Source organism: Molothrus ater, chromosome 4 (assembly GCF_012460135.2).
Source record: "Molothrus ater isolate BHLD 08-10-18 breed brown headed cowbird chromosome 4, BPBGC_Mater_1.1, whole genome shotgun sequence".
Classification (NCBI taxonomy): domain Eukaryota; kingdom Metazoa; phylum Chordata; class Aves; order Passeriformes; family Icteridae; genus Molothrus; species Molothrus ater.
Genome location: NC_050481.2, coordinates 11,108,863 through 11,128,332, shown reverse-complemented (window position 1 = coordinate 11,128,332; position 19,470 = coordinate 11,108,863). Strand labels below are relative to the sequence as shown.

Genomic DNA, 19,470 nt, shown 5'->3' with positions numbered 1-19,470 from the left:
GCCTGGAATGGAGCTGATTTCACCCCCGCTGAGCTCCAGGATGGAGATGGATGCAGTTGGTGTTTTAAAGCAGGAGAAGGCAGTGGCCAGAAGTTGTGCTCCCAGCCCTGTGCTGAGGCAGCCCCTGTGCCCAGGTGGGGACATCTCTCCCTGCAGAAGCTCAGCTCCTTTCAGAGCCTCAGCAGTGGCCTCTACAAATTCTTTTCTCTCAGGAAAGGGATGTGCATCTCTGTCTTCAGCACACCTCCAGTGGGACCTACCTGGGAAAGCTTTCCATGACATCTGCACTTCCAGCTGGATCCCTGGAAAACTCCAAACTCCATCCCACTGATTTTCAGGTATCTCTGAGGGCTACTGCCTGGGATTTAATATCTGTGGGGGAAGATTGCCTTGGCTTTAATGCTGCTGATGGATGATGGCCTCAGGCTGGGGAGGAGGGAAGGGATTTGGGGTGGCTGGGACATAGCTGGCAGCTGTGTGGCAGCTCTGAACCAGGAATTGCTGTGTGAGCCCCTCTGCAAAGGGCCCTTGCCTGCATTCCCAGTAATGCCAGCTGCTCCTTGGGGTCCTTCTGGGCTGTTGGTGGTCTCTGTCCAGGCTGAAGCATTTCCATGTGCCTGGTCAGAGCAGCCCCTGCCGAGGAGCCACGGTGCAGGCACAGCTCCTCCCCTGCAGATCCCAAAGGACACGAGGTGCTGCTTGCCTTTCAGGAGCTTCTGGCCTCCTCCTGCCCTGCGCTCCCAGCCAGCTGGGACACACTGAGGGAACACCAAGGAGCATCGCTGGCAGCGAGCAGGAGAGACACCAAGGCCTCTGGGCCAGAAAAACAGCCCTGGCCTCAGCAGCCATCATCGTTTTGACCTGGCAACACTCACCTGCAGGAAACACCCCCTGCCACAGAGCAAGGTAACCCTCAGGACTTGTCTTGTTCCTGGGGAAACAAAGGGACATTGTGTGAGCACATTTACAGCTGCTGGGTAAATCCTGGAAAGGGCAGAAAAATCAGGGTTATGGGGAAGAGTTTGGTGCTGACATGTTGGGTGCCAGCCAGTTCTGCCCTACAGCCATTGCAGGGGCTGGTGTGTAAAGCAGCATTAGCAGGAGGGAAGGAGCTGCATTTGTAGAGGAGTTCTCTTACTGGCAGCAGTCATTCCCATCCCTCACAGGACCTTTGGAACAACCCTGGGATTGGCTCAGGTGTTTGTAGCAGGGTGCTGAGAAGACCAAAATTCTGTGTTCATTGTGCAGCTGGTCCGGTCACTCCTCAGCATTGATGTTCCTCACAGCTCTGGAAATAAAGAACTAAGAGTTTCCACTGGTTTTTTAACACTGGGGGTTTTTCCCTTGTGTTTCCCCGGGGCTCCAGTCCCACACCAGGCACAATCAGAGCAGGGGCAGCAACACCTCAGCCCCAGCGGCCGTCCCAGAGCGGCTGCTCCCGGCCGGGGCGCTGCAGCCCCGGGGGTGCGGACACGGAGCAGGGGCTGCGGGCGCTGTGGCTCGTAGGGGAGCGCGGTGCTCGTGGGGTTACCGGACCGGGGGGGCTGCGGGGCGGCGCCGTGTCCGCCAGGGGGCGCCCCGCGGGGCGGGCAGTGGCGCTGAGCGAGCGGCGATGCCGATGGGGTCCCGGGGCCGGTACGGGCGGTCTCCGTGTCCTTCCTGCTTCCTGCCCCGATCCAGAGGCTGCTCCCGAGAAGCGTCATCCTCCTGGCGGGCATGGAAGTGGCAGAGCACCGGTTCCCTACCGTCGCAGCCGGAACATGCCTAGAGCCTCAGCGGGACCCAGCCCTGCACTGGCTGCAGCCGGAGCGGCAGCGCCTATCCCGGAGCAGCTTTTCCCGCCCGTGGCGATGCCGGTCCCGATCCCAGCCCCAATGCCACCTCGATCGTCTGGCCCCAGCACCGTACCCTGCCTGCCGAGGAAGAAGCAGCTCGACCCGACTCCCACAGGAAATACCGGAAGGAACAGGACTAGAATCCCTAGGCCCAGATCCCGGTCCGATCGGAGTGCCTTGGGCCCCACGCAGCACCAGCAGCAGTCCCCGACCCCGATCTCCGTACAGCCCGGCGGTGTGGGGCGGTGTGTTGCACTGCAATGGGGGCACCCGCAGAGTGGGTCCGGCCCCGTGTGGGGACCCCAGCGAGGGCGGGGTCGCCGGGCTCCGGCCCTCAGGGCTTTATTATTGCCCGGCACCCCGAGCCCCGCGGCTGCGAGGAAAGGAGAGGGGAGGATGGGGACACAGGAGAGATTGGGGGTGGTGAGGACGGGGAGGGAGAGGGGTCGGAGTGAGGAGGGAAGGGGAGAGGAAGGGAAAAGCCGAGGGGGGAGAAGAGCGACGGTGGAGAGGGGAGGAATAGAAGGGAGTAGCGGGAAAGGGACAGAACGGGAACGAGTAGGGGGGGTCGGGTTTGGGAGGAGAGGAAAGGAGCGTTTCAGGGGGAGAGGGAAGGGGGAGAAAGAAAGGGAATGCGCGGAGAAGGAAGGAGGGGTAGAGAGAGGGACAGAAGGGGAGGCCGAAGTCTCCGCGCCTTACCTGCGGAGCCCGCACAGGGAGCTCCCGTCCCCACCGTGCTCTGAGTGAGCAAATGGCGGCCGAGGGAATTTCCGGGGTCTAAATCACCTCGGCCCCGCCCCGTGCAGCCGCCCTGGGGCCCCGCGCACCTGAGCCACGCTCGCCCTGCACACCTGAGCTGCCCCCGCCCCTGGTACCGCCCCATGCGCCGCCAGGCACCGCCCCTGGTACCGCCCCCTGTTCTTTCAGGTACCGCCCCTCACACGTATTCCTGCCCCGCCCCCCGCACCGCTTTCCCGCGGCCACGCGGGGGCGCTGCGCTCGCACCGCGCTCCGTGTCCGCCAGAGGGCGCCCTGCGGGGTCCCAGCCTCACACGGCGGCTCGGCACCGGGAACGGCCGCGATCCCGCACCCGGCAGCGCCCCGTGCCCGCGGCCATCCCGGGCCCGAAACCAACCGATCCCGGGCCGGTGCCGCTTTGATCCGCCCACCGGGGGAGAGGCGGCACCGCCCGGGACCCCCCGGCAGACTACAGCAGTGCTCGGCCCCCTCACTCCTGGCCGCCGTCGCGGCCCCGCCGCAGCATCCTGTGCACGGTGTGGTCCCCTCGGTAAGCCCCCTATAGGGCCAGCCCCGGGGCTTCCCGCTCCGCCCCCCCCGAGCGGCCGACTCTCCCTCCCTTGCCCCGGGCCGCAGCCCCGTGGGGCTCTCGCCCGCCGCGCCCCTCTGGAACCAGCGGGGCTGGATCGCCGTGACCGGGACCTTCCTTTCCTCGGTGTCCTGCTGCTGCATTTTTCCCATGCCCGTTGCCTGCTTCTTGAAGTAGGTGAGACCTGTCCGACCGCTGGGCTCATTTACGTACTCGGTACCCAGGGAGCTGCCCACTCTGCCCAGTACTTGCTCCAAAGCTTCCAGAGGCACCAGAGCTGACCAACAAAGAGCTGAGTGGCAAGGAGGTGGCTCTCCATGCCACCAGGTGAGTGGTACTGCCTTTGTGCAGGTTACAATCCCAAAATAAAACCATTTGGATTGGAAAAGACCCCTGAGATTGATCCCGGTCAGTTCCTGACCCTTCCTTCTCCCCTTGTTTTGGTGATTGAGGAGATAGTCTGCAGTTCCCTCCGGAGTGCAATCCCAGGGAATCCCAAAGGAGCCGCAGCCCAGCCCTCCCCCGAGGTGCCTTCACCTCCAAGTGCTGCTCTGTGCACCGGCCCCGGCTGAGCTCAGAGCTGGGGGAGCCCCGGGAGCAAGCAGGGATCCAGGGGCCCGGAGGGCAGTGGCCAGTGGGGGCCCAGCAGACCCAGACCTTCTGGCCACTCTCTACGTCCAACCACTCCCCCAGGTATCCCAAAATATGCTTCAGTGGGTCCAACACTAGGGTGTCAGGGAGCCCCTTTTATCACCAAACTGATTCTGGGATCTTGGTTCCATCAGACAAGACTTGGCACATGATGAGGGAAAACAGACATGAGCTCTCCCATAAATGCATAAAGTTACTTTATTTTCAGTATACATTTATTTAATTTTGAAAAATATAAATGCTAAAATATCTCATCATCTTCATCTTTTGATTCCATAAAAGTCACAATAGAAAGCTTCATAAAACTGTAAAATACTATAATGTTATAAGGAATTTCATTTTTTATATTACTGGAAAAAAAAATCACTTTAATATGTTTGAAATGTTTTCTGCTTTTTTTCCTTTTAGTTCCACCATCTGATCCACTTCATTTCATCCTAAGTCCTTGTTCCCTCCTCCAAAGAAAGCACGGACTTAGGAGAATTAAGAACAAGAATAAAAGTATCTCAAAGTGGGACTCGATTCCAACAGAGATACAAAGGTGCAGCAGCCCCGGGAGGGAGCAGCGCAGGCCGGCTCCCCGTGGGCTGGGACCTGGCATTTGCTGGGGGAAAGTAATTTTTGACGGCTGCCTCTGATCTTGGAGGGCTTTGGGTCAGGCTCCACACTTATTCCCTGAAGCGCCCACCCAGAGTCTTCCGACAAAACACCTAATTTGGATCGAAAGGACGTTCTGGTTACTCTCCAAGGCCTGCAGAGAACCTTTGCTGCCACGCTGCAGTTCCTCCCTGCCGCCAGAGGGGGGCGCTTCTCATGCAGAGCCTTTGTCCTGTCGGCAGCGCTGCCCTCAGCGCAACACAAAAAAACGCAACACAGAGAAAGATCTAGAACAGCAGTCAGGACACTTCAAGTGTATTTAACACGGTTCAGAAGAGAAGACCTCATTTTTGGGGAGACAGATCACCAGGCAGCAGCAGCTGGAAGCTGTGCCCATGGAACCGAGCAGGACAGCCCCTGCGACCCACCTGATGGCACCTCTCCTGTGGGATTGCTGCACATGCTCGGTCTGGGCAGGACGTGCAGCAATCCCCCACGCAGCTCCTGTGTGCTCCACAGGCCATGCTCCAGCCTGTGTCCCCACAGGGCGCCAGCACTGGTATCCACCAAAGGATGGAGAGCATTGGCTAAAGCTGGCATCACACTTGCCAAGTTACCTGGCCTCCAGCAGCAGGAGGGATCCCAGAGCTGCTCCTCTTCAGGCCTTTCCCAAGTTTTCCCAGCATTTTCAGAGCAGGTTTCAGCTGGGTTCCTGAGATACCCAGCACAGATTTAATGGAAACTGAAGGGGAGACCCCTCAAGGGCGAGCAGGGGCTATACAGAGGTGGTGGCTCCTGTGTGGGAGCAGATGCTAAAATTTGGCATTTAAGGTCTCAGCACCATCAGAAATTCCTCTTGACTTCACCAACCCAGACTTTGGTTTCACAAGGACCAAGTGGCAGCATGTGCCCATCCTCTGTGATGGGATTGTCTCCATCAGGGAATTCACCTCGAGAGCTGGGGTACTTTTTCTTCTTGTTCTGTTTTTTATTTTTGGACGAAGCTTTTCGTGTGTTCCCCATGTCCTGGTGAAGCCCAGTTTCCCAAAGATGCCTTTAGATGCACATACCAGTATGAACATGCTGCAGAGAGGAAAACCTCTCTCCTGATGTGATGTCCACTTGCTTGGTTGCACCTCAGAATCCTGGGATGCCCATGCCTGGCCTGCTGAGTCTTGCTGCATTGCTGGTGTGGGGCAGAGCAGCCAAGGTGCAGGGTCAATTCTGCAGATGGTGGAACACAGGGCTGGGATGCAGGAGGATGTTTGTGAATCTGAGTGTCAGGATGAACATCCCAGCAGGCCATCTTCATTTTCCTCCTCGTGCACTGTGCCCGAGGCACACCTTGGGTCTTCTCACTGCACATTCAGACACACTGGTGTTCCAAGAAAACCACAGAGCCATCCCAGGTCAGAAATCAACAACAGGGATAGAACCAGCAGCTGTCCATTCATGCTCTTCTAAGATCACAAGAGATTTAAGTCTCTTTCACAGCAGGGATTGCTCATTACAAAAAACTCCAAGAACCAACTTAACCCTAAGAAAAACAGATGCTTCGGAGCACAAGGTGTTAATTGAACTGATCCAGCCCTATGCCACATCCTGGAGATTGCAGTGTGATGTTGTGGGTTTGTTTCTTGTAAAAATCACATTATATATGGTACAATACATTTTTTACAGAAAGCCTGGCATCTAGAAATAAGAGGTAGAACTACTCATAACTATATGTTTCCTGCTGCAGGAAAAAAATTCATTTTTCTTTACAGTAATTAAAAAAAGGTTAAAAAAATTGTCAAAAAAAAAAAAGTCGTAGGTTAGGCCCCCATAATTTAAACAAAATAATCTAGGAAAATAACACTCTTCCATGTACCTGACGGATTAAGTCCATTAAAGTGTTTCTTTAAAAAAAATTGCATAGGAAAGGGACGTTTCCAAACATGCTACAGCGATGGCAATGGTCTGTCTGTGCTGGGAGTGAAGTACCTTCTTTTTTACCTACACGAGGGTTAGCAGCACGTTCCAGCAGTGGGAGCAGACACGGAATGAGCCTGGAGGTCAGCTGGGCTCTGCAGACAGACAGACAGCGGCTCCCGGCGTTCCCGCGGGGCTCAGGCGGGCCCGGAGCGCTGCTGCCCCCGCAGCCAGGCAGGAGGAGTCCGGGAAACACCGAGGGCGTGGGCAGGGAGGGGCAGGGCGGGCTCCGTTACCTTCGCCGCTGGGAGCAGGGAGCTTCTCAACATTTGGCTAGTGACAAAATGAATTGGTAAAAGATCGGACAGACAGACAAATTACAAAGTAGTTTCTGTTCCCTTGCTCCTCCAGAAATAACCATTGTCTTCAGGCTCAAGTTCTATTCTAATTTGAGGCACAACTTTTACTGGAGTTCGTGGAGGGCTGCAAAGAAGAAGACAGACAAAGTCAGAGCAGCACAAATGCTAGGCTTTGGGAATGCACAGCCAGATTTCAGGTAAGGCCCACACACAGATAACCTGAATGAGCTGCTCTGAACACTGCTTGGACACTTCCAGGGATGGGGCATCCTGGTGCTCCACCCCAGGCCGTGACAACACCCCTCAGCTGCCACTGAAATAATCCAGGCATCGCTGCTGGGATGAATTTCAGTGCCTGTCTAACAGCTGTAAGCACAGACACATCTTTGGCATTTCAGAGGAATAAACTTGCCTTGCTCCACACATCACAGTTCTGCTGCTGGGAGGCCCAAGCTGGCCCCAAGGGACTGGACTCTGAGCACTTATTACTTGCTGCAGTTTAAGGTTATTCTTTACTCTGTTTTCCACCACAGATATGGAAAAATGGATTATTTCCCCTTGGCAACAACTCTCTGGGCTACCCCAGTAGCTCCTCATCTTTCTCCTGGTCTGATTCCCAAACCTGTTCTCAGTGCAGCAGCCAGGAGGCCAGGGAAGCTGCCAGGTCTCTCACAGGTTCTCCACTCCCCATCCCCAGCCCTGCCAGGAGCTGGAGTAACTGTGGAATCAACTTGTTCATGATCCCCTTGGAAGGCAGCAACCCAGTGCAGGGAATGTTCTCAAAGTGTTTTATTTTAAGAGTCCCCTGGAGGAAATTTGCTGTGTTCTGAGGGGGGCAGAGGTGCATTTTGGGGTGCTTACCTTGGCATGGCATGTGATTGAAGGAAGGGAATTGTATCAGCACGATGTGTGGCGTTCAAGGAATGTTGGTGATTTTTCTCCTGGGGGAAGAAAGCCTGGGTGTCACTGCTGCACACCCACTGTGCAGTGCCTCCAGCCCTGCCTCAGCTCCCCCAAATCTATGGGCCAAGCTCTTTTCCTGCTAGCTGCCAGATGGATTTACAGCTTGGTGAGGAAGCTCTGCATTCCCTTCTCTCCTCTGAGGTGACACCCCTGGGGTGCCAGCAGCCCCATTCCCAGGAGTTCCCCCCTGTTTGGGGCCTGACACTTACCTGGGACCTGTCCCCCTGGGTTACCCCCCTCTGTCACACCCAAGTCCTTGGGAGACACAGGGTGGCTTCCCTCTGCTGACTCTGTGGGAGCCATGTTCTCTGGGAATGACAGTCCTGGTCCTGCTCTTGCTGCAGGAAAGCTGCTGTCAGTGGCACTGCCAGGAATATGCCCTGGATCACAGTTACACTCAAGCACAATCCCACAGTGGTGCTGCATTCCAGTTTTTTGGGTTTTTTTGGTATTCCAGTGGCCTGATACGTTTTATTTTTTATTTTGCATTGCTTTTAATTAGAAAGCAGCAAATAAAATACTGGATTATAAAAATGTATAAATACACAAACCAACTACAGTTCAGCCCATGGCTGATTTTATCTGTTCCATCTCCAAGGGCATCCCAAGAACCAGGCTGATGCCACAACTAACTATTTTAGCCCTTAAGATGTTGGAAAAAAGGCATCTGATCCTGAAATCCTGAGTAACAGTATTTAGGATGCAGTTTGTTTTTAGTATCAGGAATGCACTAAATACATGGAATGAGGAGGATATGAGGTTGCCTGTGGCTGATTTTGGATGATGTGCTGACATCAGCAAAACATTGAGGATATCCAAATAGCTAAGAAAATGCTTCCTTTCCAATGTTTTTATTTTATATCCCAAACTCTTTTAGATACAGAGTGTCTCTGTATCTAAAAGCCACAGGGTAAGGCTTACCATTCCCTGAGGGCTCTATATGCTACCAAAAGGAAAGGAACCTGGCTTCCAACTCCTAAGACCCATGGATAATTTAAGGATCTAAAGATGTGAGGGGTTAGATCCTGCTCCTAGGAAGCACTGGCCAGGCAGTAGCACTATTTTATTTAGTTTGTACTTCTCCCCTCCCCCTCAGAGGAAAAGGGCATTTGACACCCTTAGTATGTTAAAAAGTCATCCCAAAGGCAAAACCACCAAGGTCCGCTGTGATTCCTCACTTTTAAAAGAGGAAAATGTAAAGTGGGAATGACTGAAAATAAAGATTAAGTTAACCAATTACAGCTATTAACATCAGAAATTAAATCCTAAAAGAAGAGCACAAACCACCTAAGAAGGGAAATATGTTAATGGCCAACTGATCTCTGCCTGTGCAGCTTAATGACACAAATAAATAATTACTCTGTTAAATGCTGATTTTTGCAACTGCTTGGCACCTAGGGGAACAAACAGTGACAGGACAGCAATGCAAATCCAGAACACAAGGCTCAGTGGAAAAAAAAAATAAACCCCACCATCAGCAGGTTAACACCAAGGGGGAGAGGGAGAGGAGAGGAAGAGAGAGTGGGTGGCCAGGACACCTGTCAGGAGCTGGAGAAAAGCACTTAAACTGGAGGCACCAGAAGGAATAACATTGACTTTGTAACCAGCAAAGGAAAAAAAAGCTCACAAAAGCAAAATCTGTCATAAAGCAGGGGCCTGGAAATTAAAAAGGAGAGGGAAAAAAAAAGAACAAGAGAATACTTCTGAAGTAAAAGGAAAGATTAAAAATTATTTTAAAAATCACTAAATAGACACAAATATAGTTTTGTAGTGCAAGTGAGAGTCAAGCAGGCATGCAAGAGCTTAGTTCTACTCACTGTCAGCAGGTTTGCTATCACTTAGGAAAGGTTCCTGCTCCATGATGTCCATTGGTATTTTAATACTTGGGACTTTTTCTGAGTAGGGGCAGTCAGACTGTGAAAGAAACGTGTAGAAGGTCTTAGAATATTCCCACTGCTCTCTCCCTCATTGTCTCCCACACATTAAAATTATCCTTCACACAGTTCTGTAGGAACAGGTAAAAGAAAAGAAGGGAAAAGAGAAAAGCATCCTCCAGCATAGCTGCCTGATGGAGTCCACTGGTTCCCCACTGCATCCCACTTGCCTTGATTACCCTCATACTCCAAAAATAAAACAGAAAAGAATCATCCTGTGGGATTGTAAATTGTAATACATCTCCTCCTTTCCCACCCCACCGTCAATAAAAGACACCATCCCCTTCTGCCTGGAGTCAGCTGCAGGAAATAGAGATGGAAAATTCATTTGTGGGCAGACACAGCAGGGCCCTGGCTGCTGGAAAAGCTCCTCCAAACCCTTCATCCTGCTGGGATTCTTGTAAGAGCCCTTGCTTGTTCCCAATTGCTCCACAGGGCCCAGATATGACATGGCAGAGGCTCCTTACATCAGACTGGCTCAGCTCCCTCTTTAATGCAAGTGGAGTCAACCCCAGTCTTAGTTACAGCTCTGGTTCAGCAATTGTAGAGCCCTTGGAAGAATTCTGTAACCCTGGCCCAGCCAGAGAAACAGCAACCAGCTCAGGATGGGGCACAGGGAAAAGCTGGAGTCCCCCAGAGCTGGGGCACCAGCAGGATTTCACCCCCACTGCCTTCTATCACCCACCTGCTTTGGCTCAACAGGAGTGCTTGGAATTGTTTGGCTTTTTTAAAAATAAAGGGAACTCCTCAAAGCCAAGGAAAGGCTGTTACTGCCTAAGTTGGCAAAGGCAGGAAGGTGGGATTTGCCAGAAATGTTGGGACATCTTTGTTCCTGAAGAGAACCAGACCCACAACAACAGGGTAGAGGGAGGAGACCTTCCAGTCAGGGCAGGAAAACACTAAGGAGGCCAGAGACTGGCTCTTCCTGGATTATTATTCTTATTTTTAATTTATTTTTTAACATAACTGATATCCAGTGCCTTATTTCATACTCCAACATCAAGATGTTTCCTCAGGACTATTTTTATGAGGCTGAGGGACAAGCAGAACTCAAAGAAAGCACAAGCAACACCCAGCAACTCCCTTGGCTGAACTCAGATCCATGCATTGGATCCCCAGATCCCACAGGATTGACTCTGGGGGTGGATATTTCTGGAAGGCAAAGGGTGAAAATGATCCAACCAGTAATTGCCCAGTGCTGTATGTTCAGGAAGCTGGGAAAAGCAAGTGCTGAAAAAAACCAGCAAGAGTTAAGGACCAATATTTTGCATAAAATATCTTACCCATTAGATTAATTACTGTACCTGGAATTCAGGAAAAGCCTGGGAAGAGAGGAAATACCTTAAAACAGACAGGAGAGAGGGAATCCATGGCTGGGGATACACTGCTGGATTCACACCAGTCAGGAGGAGAGGATGGAGCCAAACCATTGCTGATTCCTCAGCAGGGCCCCTTTTACTCTCATCTGGGTTTGCTCAAGGGTGCTAAAGAAAACCCTGGGAGCTGGAGCAATGATGGGACAGGGCAGCTTGCTGTCTCAACTAAAAGCCAGTCCTCCCAGCTGTTTTTCCTGCTGTGCTAAAAGCTTTCCCAGCTTCAGGTGACCTTACCTCTCCCTACAGCCCAGGAAAGGGACATGAGCAGAAGAAGTGACACCATGCTTAGAACTCACCATGGAATGTGTTTAGCACTTCAACATAAATTTAAATCATTTGAGTTAGACCTGAGCAGGAGAACATTTAAAGGCACCAAGACTACATTTCTTCTTCTTATATATACAGGAGGAAAGAGAACAGTCAAAGGCACATGAGTCTGGCCTAGCCCAGGTCACTTTTCACTATTTAGGGCATGCTGCCACTTGAGGTAGGACCAGAGTGCACTGCAGAGGGCACAGATGCTCAGGAAACATGGAGGTGATGAGTTTTACCAACACCAAGCAGCTTTTCCTGCAATATGACAAATCACACCTATTTTGTGCTTTCCAAAAGAGCCATTACAAAAATACTTGAAAAATAAAAAAGAAAACCAGTAGGACCGGAGCTGCTGTTGAAAAGCATTCTCCTCCTAAAATGTAAAAGACAACAAAGGGGAGAAAAGCATAGGAGGGAAGCTGGAGGAGGTAGGGTGATGAGAGGCATTCTAGCAAGGGGCATGACATCTCAGCAGGTACCTGGTGCTCTTGGAAAGTGTAACCTCACCCCTAGCAATGCACAAACCACCCACCACAGGCTGGAAAAGGGAAGGCAGTGTAGGAATTAAGTTTTCTTTGGGACCCATTAGCTGCAGCAGTGGCAGACCGAGCTGTCAGCTCCACAAGTGGCTGACAAATGTCCAGCCTCAGCACTGGGCAGGGCATGGAATGTGCAGGGGGTTAGCTACCTAGGGAGGAGCAATGTGACAAGAGCAGGAACCTCCTTACATCATCATTGTCACTGTCCATACTGCCCTTCTTCTTTTTCTTCTTCTTCTCATCCTCTTTCTTCTTCTTGTCCTTTTCTGGAATGACGTCATCAAGAAAGCTTAAGTCATGCTGGGAAAAGAGGTAGTCCATGGCTTTTCTGACTGCCACCAGGGCCAAGATCTGCAAAGGCAGAGAGGGATTCCCAGTCACATTTTACCTTTCACTTGGCACACTGCATTCCTCTCAGTTCTGCTTCTAAGCCCACACTCTTGAATTCTGGCTGTAAATGAACATACAAAGAAGGTGGTGAACACCCGGGACATCTCTGTCAGCTTAAGAGGTTGTGCTGTGACTGCCTCATGTCAGAAAAAATCAGAAGCAGTGGATACTCCTGTATATAATACACCTGTATTAGGAAATAAAGAGAAAAAAAATGAGCACTTTCATTTACTTTTGGAGGCAGGTTCACAGGACAGCCTGGGTAATAAAACCTTGACTTATTTCTCACCACTTGCCCAGTTGAAATTCTTTCTCTTAAGAAATCAGACAAGGGCCAATCCACGCCCCCAGAGATTGCAGAATAAAGCTTACTGGGATTGTGGCAGCAGGAAACTGGAGTAAAAGCTTATTCTATGCAAGACTGCAACAAAAGCACTGGGAAAGAAGGAAGGGACATGTCAGAAATGGGTGCTTACATGGACACTGGGTCTGACAGCCCCAGCAGAGGCCACTGAGATCTCACACAGGCTTTGCAGTGGGTACAGCAACAGGCTGGGAGCTGTAACCTATTCCCAAGAAGCTGCCTTTAAGGACAGCTTTGTGCCAGGCCATCCTGATGCACAGCACAAACAATTCCCAGGAGATCTCAGGCTCTGACTTGCATAACCTGAGGCACGATTATGGACGTGAGGAATTACTCAGGGGGAAAGATACCACACAGACACTGTGACCATCCCACTGTGGATTACTGTGCTGAAAATGCCTTTCCTCCAAATAAACAGGGACTTGGCCACTGGCTGAATCCTCACAAACTGAAGTTTGTGCTTTTTTGTTCATGAGTGCAGAAAATTGAGCTTTTTGCCATCATATCCAGCTCCATCAAAGCTGTGGCTGTGCCTTCCCTGAGTCTGCAGCATTCTAACAAACTTGGTCAGCCTTGGGTTGCAATCAGATTCTAACACAAGCAAAGAGATTTTAGATTCAGCTTCCAACATCAGTGCAACACAGCCATGGAGTTGCGATGGAATGCCACATCAGTGGGAATTACTGATTTTCAACATCTTTCACAGGAGCATGTGTCTCAGCAGGAACATTTGGAGGATTTTTTTTAACTGGCATCATCTTTTCTCATTTCACCATCTTGTTCTTCACCTGGGTTCTGCCCTCCCTCCCTCTCTCCCTTAAATAAGCACTGCAGCTCCTACCAGCCCCCACAACTCAGATTTTACATGTCCATAAACCTGAAATTAGGTGACCTGGGATCAAGAATTATTCAGGACTTTCATAAAACTTTGCCTTTTGCACAAGTCAGACCCATCTCCAAGCCAGAGTGCCTAGCTGTGTCTATAACTCCAGTAATAATATGAATAGTCACCCACAGATGATAAACAACATTAGTGTCTTTTTACTGGAGTCCAAGGAAAAGAGACATTCCCTTTCCCTCCCTTTGGCACCTCTCTAAGCACTTAGCCTCCTTCTTGGTTCTGTCAATTTGTGCTATTTAAAAGCCAGGGAGACATTTTGCATCTGGTAGCTAGTGTGGGCTAAGCCAGAAATTCTGCACCTCTCCTTGGTTCATGCAGCCCAAGGAGAAACCACAGCAAATCTAGCCTTGGCAGCCAGGACTGGTCAACACTAACTACACCTTCCTGGGAAAAAATTAACTTACCAGGCTCATTTTCCTCCAGAGGATTAATGGAAAGGCAGCCACAGCCACACTGAGCCCCCTGAGTGCCATGAGTGGAGCTGTGAGGCACAGACTCGCCAGGGAGAGGCTGGATTTACACATGTACAGGAGTGTCCAAGGGGGAAAGGGAGGGCTGGGAAGGACAGCAACACCTACCATGACCGGGAATATGATAGCAGCCACGGTGGATTTGAGGATCCAGAGGAGGGCCAGGCACACAACCTGCAGGAAGGTGAAGAGGTGCACCCTGCGCAGCGGGACGTGACGCAGGTAGATGAAGTCAGGCTGGTGTTTTAGAGGCATCAAGAGCAGCTTCAGCCGATCCATGAACTGGAAATGAAAAGGAAGAGATGTTGAAATGAAAGCCAGGATGCACAAAAAAGAGAGAAAAGAAGATGAATGCCCAAACCAGGGTCAGCATCACACTCTGGGGAATTTTTGCTGTCCTCCCCTTCCCTTCTCCTGCCAAGGAAAGATATTCAGCCTTTAGGAGCAGTGCTTTTGTTTTCTCCAAATAAATCAGGAGCAGAGGTCAACAGAGGCGAGGGCAGACATTGCCTTGCCAGAAAACAGAACAGCACCTCACCAAAGAGCCAGGAAGATGGGCAGCTTTCCCAGCAGTGTCCCTGCGCCCTGTGCTGGACCGGATGGATTTGGAGTTAAACCAAAATGGGGATTTCTCAGTGAGTACAAAACACCGTTGATCCCAGCCCCCCCCACCACCTGGGTCGGGAGCAGGGGAAATCCCCTCCAGGAGAGCCGGCCCGGGGCAGCAGGACAATCCCCTCGTTGTCCCCTGGCGGAGCGCGGGCTCACTGCCAATGCCAGGACCAGATGGAACCGCAGCACTGAATGGAAGCTGGAGCTGTTTTACAGAATGCCTGAGGGAATTCTGGGGCTCACAGAACAGGCAGTCCCTTCCCCTCAGGGCACAACCCAGCATGAAAAAGAAAGGCCTCAATTAACAGGGTGCCAGAAAGCAACAAAACCACTTCCAGCCTCTTTGGGCCAGCTACAGGTGCTGGGCATGAGAGTAGCTCCTTATGTAAGATTTCCTCAACGGCAAAGAGAGGGCAGTGGCTTCCCCTCCCTGGAGAACAATGTCCCTGCTCCTTAGCATTGAGGAACAACCCTGCTGCCATAAATCATCCTCCTTCCTTGCCTTCAGTCTGTGGCACAGGACCCAAACTACCCTCAGGGAGTGAGCCTGAGCTGGGGCAGAAGCCTGTAGGATCCTGGAATAGTTTGGGTTGGAGGGGATCCTAAGGGGATCCTCTTGTTCCACCCCCCTGCCATGGGCAAGGACACCTTCCACCAGACCAGGCTGCCCCAAGCCCCATCCTGGTTGCCAAAGATGGACCCAGGTCTTCACAAAGCACCCCTGGCACTGCCAGTGCCCACTTGGCCACTGTCGCTTGGTCCGCCATCTCAGGACACCTGGGCTTGTGGCTAAGTTTGCCAGCAGCTGCCACCCTTCATGGGCTTCTTGGGAAGGAGGAGGAGGCAGTGAAGGAGAAGAGTAAAGCTGGAGGGCTGTGGGAGAAGCCCTGTGCTGGCTGATCACTCACCTGCACGCCGTTGAGGGACGCAACTCCCATGTAGAGGAAGACACCATAGAGCACAGGCATGGGAATGAACTGTGGGACAAGAAGAGCAGGAGAGCCCAGGTGAGAACCTCCCTGTACACCACACACCATTAACACGTGGTGGGACAACATTCCCAGCCTGTCAGCCATTCAAACTGCACCCACGGGGGGATGACAGAGAGGAATGAAGCCATGGAAGTAATAAAGCTGAATAAATAATATGTAAATATGTAATTCATAAAATGAAGCTGAATAAACAATAAATCCTCCTGCTGTGTTCTGAGAGACACAAGGACATTTGTGCAATCACACTCTCCCAGTTCACCAGGACTTGGACATCTTGTCCAGAGGGGATGATTCCAGTCACTCAGCAAGTCAAGGAACAGGTGGGCAAACATGTTCCACTGAGCTTCAAACTGCCTTTCACGTCTGATTTGTGGTGTGACTAGAAACAGAAGGCAGAGAAGAAGGAAAGGCAGAACAATCCTGTAGTTTGTGGTACACCCTGTTTTCCCAGGTAACTCAAGTTGTGCCAAGGGAGGTTTAGGTAGGATATTAGGAAAACACACTCACAGAAAGGGTTGTCAAGCCCTGGCACATGGTTTCCAGGGCAGTGCTGGAGTTGCCATCTCTGGAGGAATTTAAAGGCAGCACTTGGGGACATGGTTTAGTGGTGACTTTGGCAGTGCTGGTGGAACTGGGTGATCTTAGAGAGCTTTTCCAATTGAAACAATCCTGTGATTCCATGTCAGTCCAGCTCAGTAAACCATGCAAATCCACGCAGAAAGGATGTTCTTTGGAGTCCCACCTGAGCAACAACAGTCGTACCAACCCAATCTCTTCCTGCTCCGTCTCTCACACACATTAATCCAGAATTACTCCCAAATACAGGACTGACTTCCTTTCTTTGTTGCCAGGACGTGTTCCTTCAAACATCACTTTCTGCTCCCTCAAAGTGCCAAGTGCTGCCCATATCTCCACATGGGGCACATCTCCCTTTGGAAGTGAGGAAGGTGCAGGGAAAGCAGCAGACAGGCTGCCTGGAATGAGTCTCTGTCCCTCACCAGAAGGGTGGGCAGCCTGCCTGGCATGACAGGAACAGGGATGCCTGGAACAAACAACAGGCAGGAGCTGAGTACCAGCCTCTGTGGGATTTACTGGTGCCCAGGGAGGATGGAATGAGCTCCAAAGGATAGTCCCTAGTGCAGTGCCAGGGGACTGCCACTGAATGGCAGCCACAGCCAGGCGATGGCACCCACTGCTCTGAGCAGTCCTGTGCTGGGAATACATAACCTTCCCTTCCAACCCCTGCACTGAGCTCATTAGAGAGGCAAACAACACAGCAGCTATCCAGTGTTTTAGCATATTCCCCACCACCTTGCTCATTGCTTCCAGCAGGCATCTCCCTGGGGCCACATGAGCACCAAAGTCACCCAGCCATATGCTATCCAGAGCCTCCCTGCCTGCATTTCTCCTTCCTTCCCGAGTCTCACTGCCTGTCCCCTCCTGCGAGCTTCTCAACTGCTACCTCATCCTTCTCTTGGTTTATTTGCTCCCTCGAGTGAGCCACACTGCTGTTTCCCATCTGAAGGTAAAAGCTTTTTCTGCAGCTTTTTCTGGGCTCTGCCAACAGCTCTGCTGTGAGAGGGACAGGGACCTGGCAGGGGCTTCACAAAGCTGTGGGTGACCATGGGATTCAAAGCCCTCACTGGATCTCAGGGATGACACACAACACAATACAGTAAGCAAGAGCTGAGCTTGCCAGCTCATTTTCACTGCTCTCCTCTCCTGCCCTTCTATTTATTTCCATGGGGTATTTTAAAAGTAAGAAAAATTTCAGCATTCCATGATGATTAATCCTGTACATCATCCTGAGGTGAAACCTCAGTACCTGAGCCTGCAGAGCAGCAAGTGGTGCTGTCATTTTGGAAGACTTTCTCTTGGCAAAGCATTCCCTAACGATGGGGGTGCTGGCTTTGGCACCCAAACAAAGCTGATGCAGGCCAACAGGACTAAAACTGTATTTATAGGAAAGTGCTAGTCACCCTCCCAGCAGGGCCAAGGATGTTTCTGTGGAGATCTGCCTGGGCTGAGCAGAAACACCACCACCATCCAAAACCAGCACAACCACCGTAAAGCCCTCAGCAAACAAAGCTGGGATTATTCCGTGGATTGCCTAGTTTATTAAATTTGGGATTGTCAGCGTTCAATTTGCCGCTGGCAGGAGAAGACTGAAATGTTCTGCAATGCATTTAGCAGTGCAGCTCTCTCCAGCAGGACCCTGCCACTGGAATTTGCTAAAGGTCCTGAAATCCTGCCAGGTCCTTCCCGCTGGCACGTGGGCCAGCAGCATGCTGACTTATCCTCAGGCGTCCTCCAGCGAGGATCTTCCCCACACATTGTCTTAGGGGAAGCACAGACAAATAATGAATGACTGAAGCAATAACAGGGGAAGTAACAGCCCCCAGTGGGATAGAGGAAGAGGGATCTTGCAGGGAAAGGTCACATAAACTAAAAAAACAGGATTATCACAATCAGGCATTAAATTAAAGGCATGGAAATGCCTGTTTGTGTGGAGGTGGAAGCTGTTACCTGAGACACCAAAATTCGAGCTGTACAAACACCCTTAGAAATTAAGAACAGGAACACACTGGCATGGAAAGCCACTGTCTCCACTCTCTCCACAGGCAGAGTCACTGTTCCCTGCCTGCCTCCTCCCCTCAGGCTTACATCACACTGTGCCTCACTGGCCCTGCAGTCTCCAAAATCTCCTGTGCAGCCTCCACAAACGCTCTTCCAGACACCCATCTGCTCAGTGCCATGGTTACAACACACAGTGCTGCTGCTCTGACATCTTCTGCTCCTACCATAGGCCTAGGGATCCATGGATAAGGGCTCCTACAGCTGACACCTCCTGTTGGACAGTATGTCCATGCTTGGCACCACTTCCATCACTATCCCCAGAGAAGGCAGCATCCTCCACAAGACAGGTTCTCCAGTTTCCTTCTACAATCTGATGATCCACTAAGGATGCATTTCTCCATGGCTACATGCACCAAATCTCTGGTCTTGGAAAACAGCAACCTACCTAAATGCAATGGTCCATCAGCAGCACATCTATCCAGAGCCTTGGCTAAACTTACAGGAAAAAAACGGTTCAGAAGACTAAGAAATGCCATTTAATTGCACTGCTTCCTCCAGGAACATGTTTTCCATACTTTGAGCTTTATCCAGAATATGTTTTCCATAAAACAAAGAGTGGAGGTATAAAAGAAATCATAAAAAGAAATCATAAAAGAAAAGGGAGCTTAACTTTATGCAAACATGGAGAAATAACCTTAAAATAAAAAGACCACAGTGCCCAAGAACCCCAGCCCTGAACTTGGTGACTGTTCTAGCACACTACAACCATGTTGGTGTTTCCTTCCAAAAGGATTTAAGCCATCAAAGAACTGTGAACAATCCTTACCTTCAGGATGGGAGCCATGAAGACAGACACCCCGGTCAGGATGAAAACGATCACACCAGTGACTCTCTGCTCCCTGAAACAACATCAGTGAGTCAGGACCCCAAGTACTGAACACCAACAGGAATCCCCAAAACTCATTTCTGCAGCCACATTTTTCATCCAACGGCCTCATGCCAATGGCTGGATCCTGAGCCAGACCTCTGTTTTAAACCTCAGACAGTTTTGTTCCACCATTGGCCCTCCACACCCAAAAACACCTCGGCCAGTAATATTTCAGAATGCTGAAAGCCAGGCCCTAAAATTTCCATCTCGTTACCTAAATAAGCTGCCTGATTTCCAGGAGTAGTCCCACTGGAAGCACTTTGGACCACTTAATTAAGGCACCCAACACATGAAAAAGATGTTTCATTAAGTAAAGCTGCTTGCACTAGGTATGATAGGCTTGTATGTTTGAGCATTACATTTACTAAGGAATTTGCTTCATTTGCCTGGATAGAGAAGCCTGCAGGAAATTTATTTCCTTTAACACAG

At 51.1% G+C, this 19,470-nt stretch overlaps 1 protein-coding gene and 1 long non-coding RNA gene across 5 annotated transcripts in view; one reads left to right on the top strand and one right to left on the bottom strand.

Annotated features, from left to right (window-relative positions):
• Nucleotides 1-117: 117 nt before the first annotated feature.
• LOC118685825 (uncharacterized) lies at nucleotides 118-1,327 on the top strand. The gene is made up of 3 exons (XR_004980046.2): nucleotides 118-338; nucleotides 711-906; nucleotides 1,167-1,327. It is a non-coding gene; the product is annotated as an uncharacterized LOC118685825 (long non-coding RNA).
• A 2,666-nt stretch (nucleotides 1,328-3,993) lies between these two features.
• SLC4A4 (solute carrier family 4 member 4) overlaps nucleotides 3,994-19,470 on the bottom strand; it is a 115,935-nt gene continuing 100,458 nt past the window's right edge. For all 4 annotated transcript variants that reach the window (XM_036382716.2, XM_054514510.1, XM_054514512.1 and 1 more), the window contains 7 exons: nucleotides 18,940-19,012; nucleotides 15,453-15,521; nucleotides 14,041-14,214; nucleotides 11,997-12,158; nucleotides 9,461-9,557; nucleotides 7,542-7,621; nucleotides 3,994-6,804 (listed from right to left, as the gene is read on the bottom strand). In XM_036382716.2, coding sequence (XP_036238609.2) covers nucleotides 7,578-7,621; nucleotides 9,461-9,557; nucleotides 11,997-12,158; nucleotides 14,041-14,214; nucleotides 15,453-15,521; nucleotides 18,940-19,012 — 619 coding nt within the window. In that variant the 3' untranslated portion in view covers nucleotides 3,994-6,804; nucleotides 7,542-7,577. The remainder of the gene's footprint in view (nucleotides 6,805-7,541; nucleotides 7,622-9,460; nucleotides 9,558-11,996; nucleotides 12,159-14,040; nucleotides 14,215-15,452; nucleotides 15,522-18,939; nucleotides 19,013-19,470) is intronic.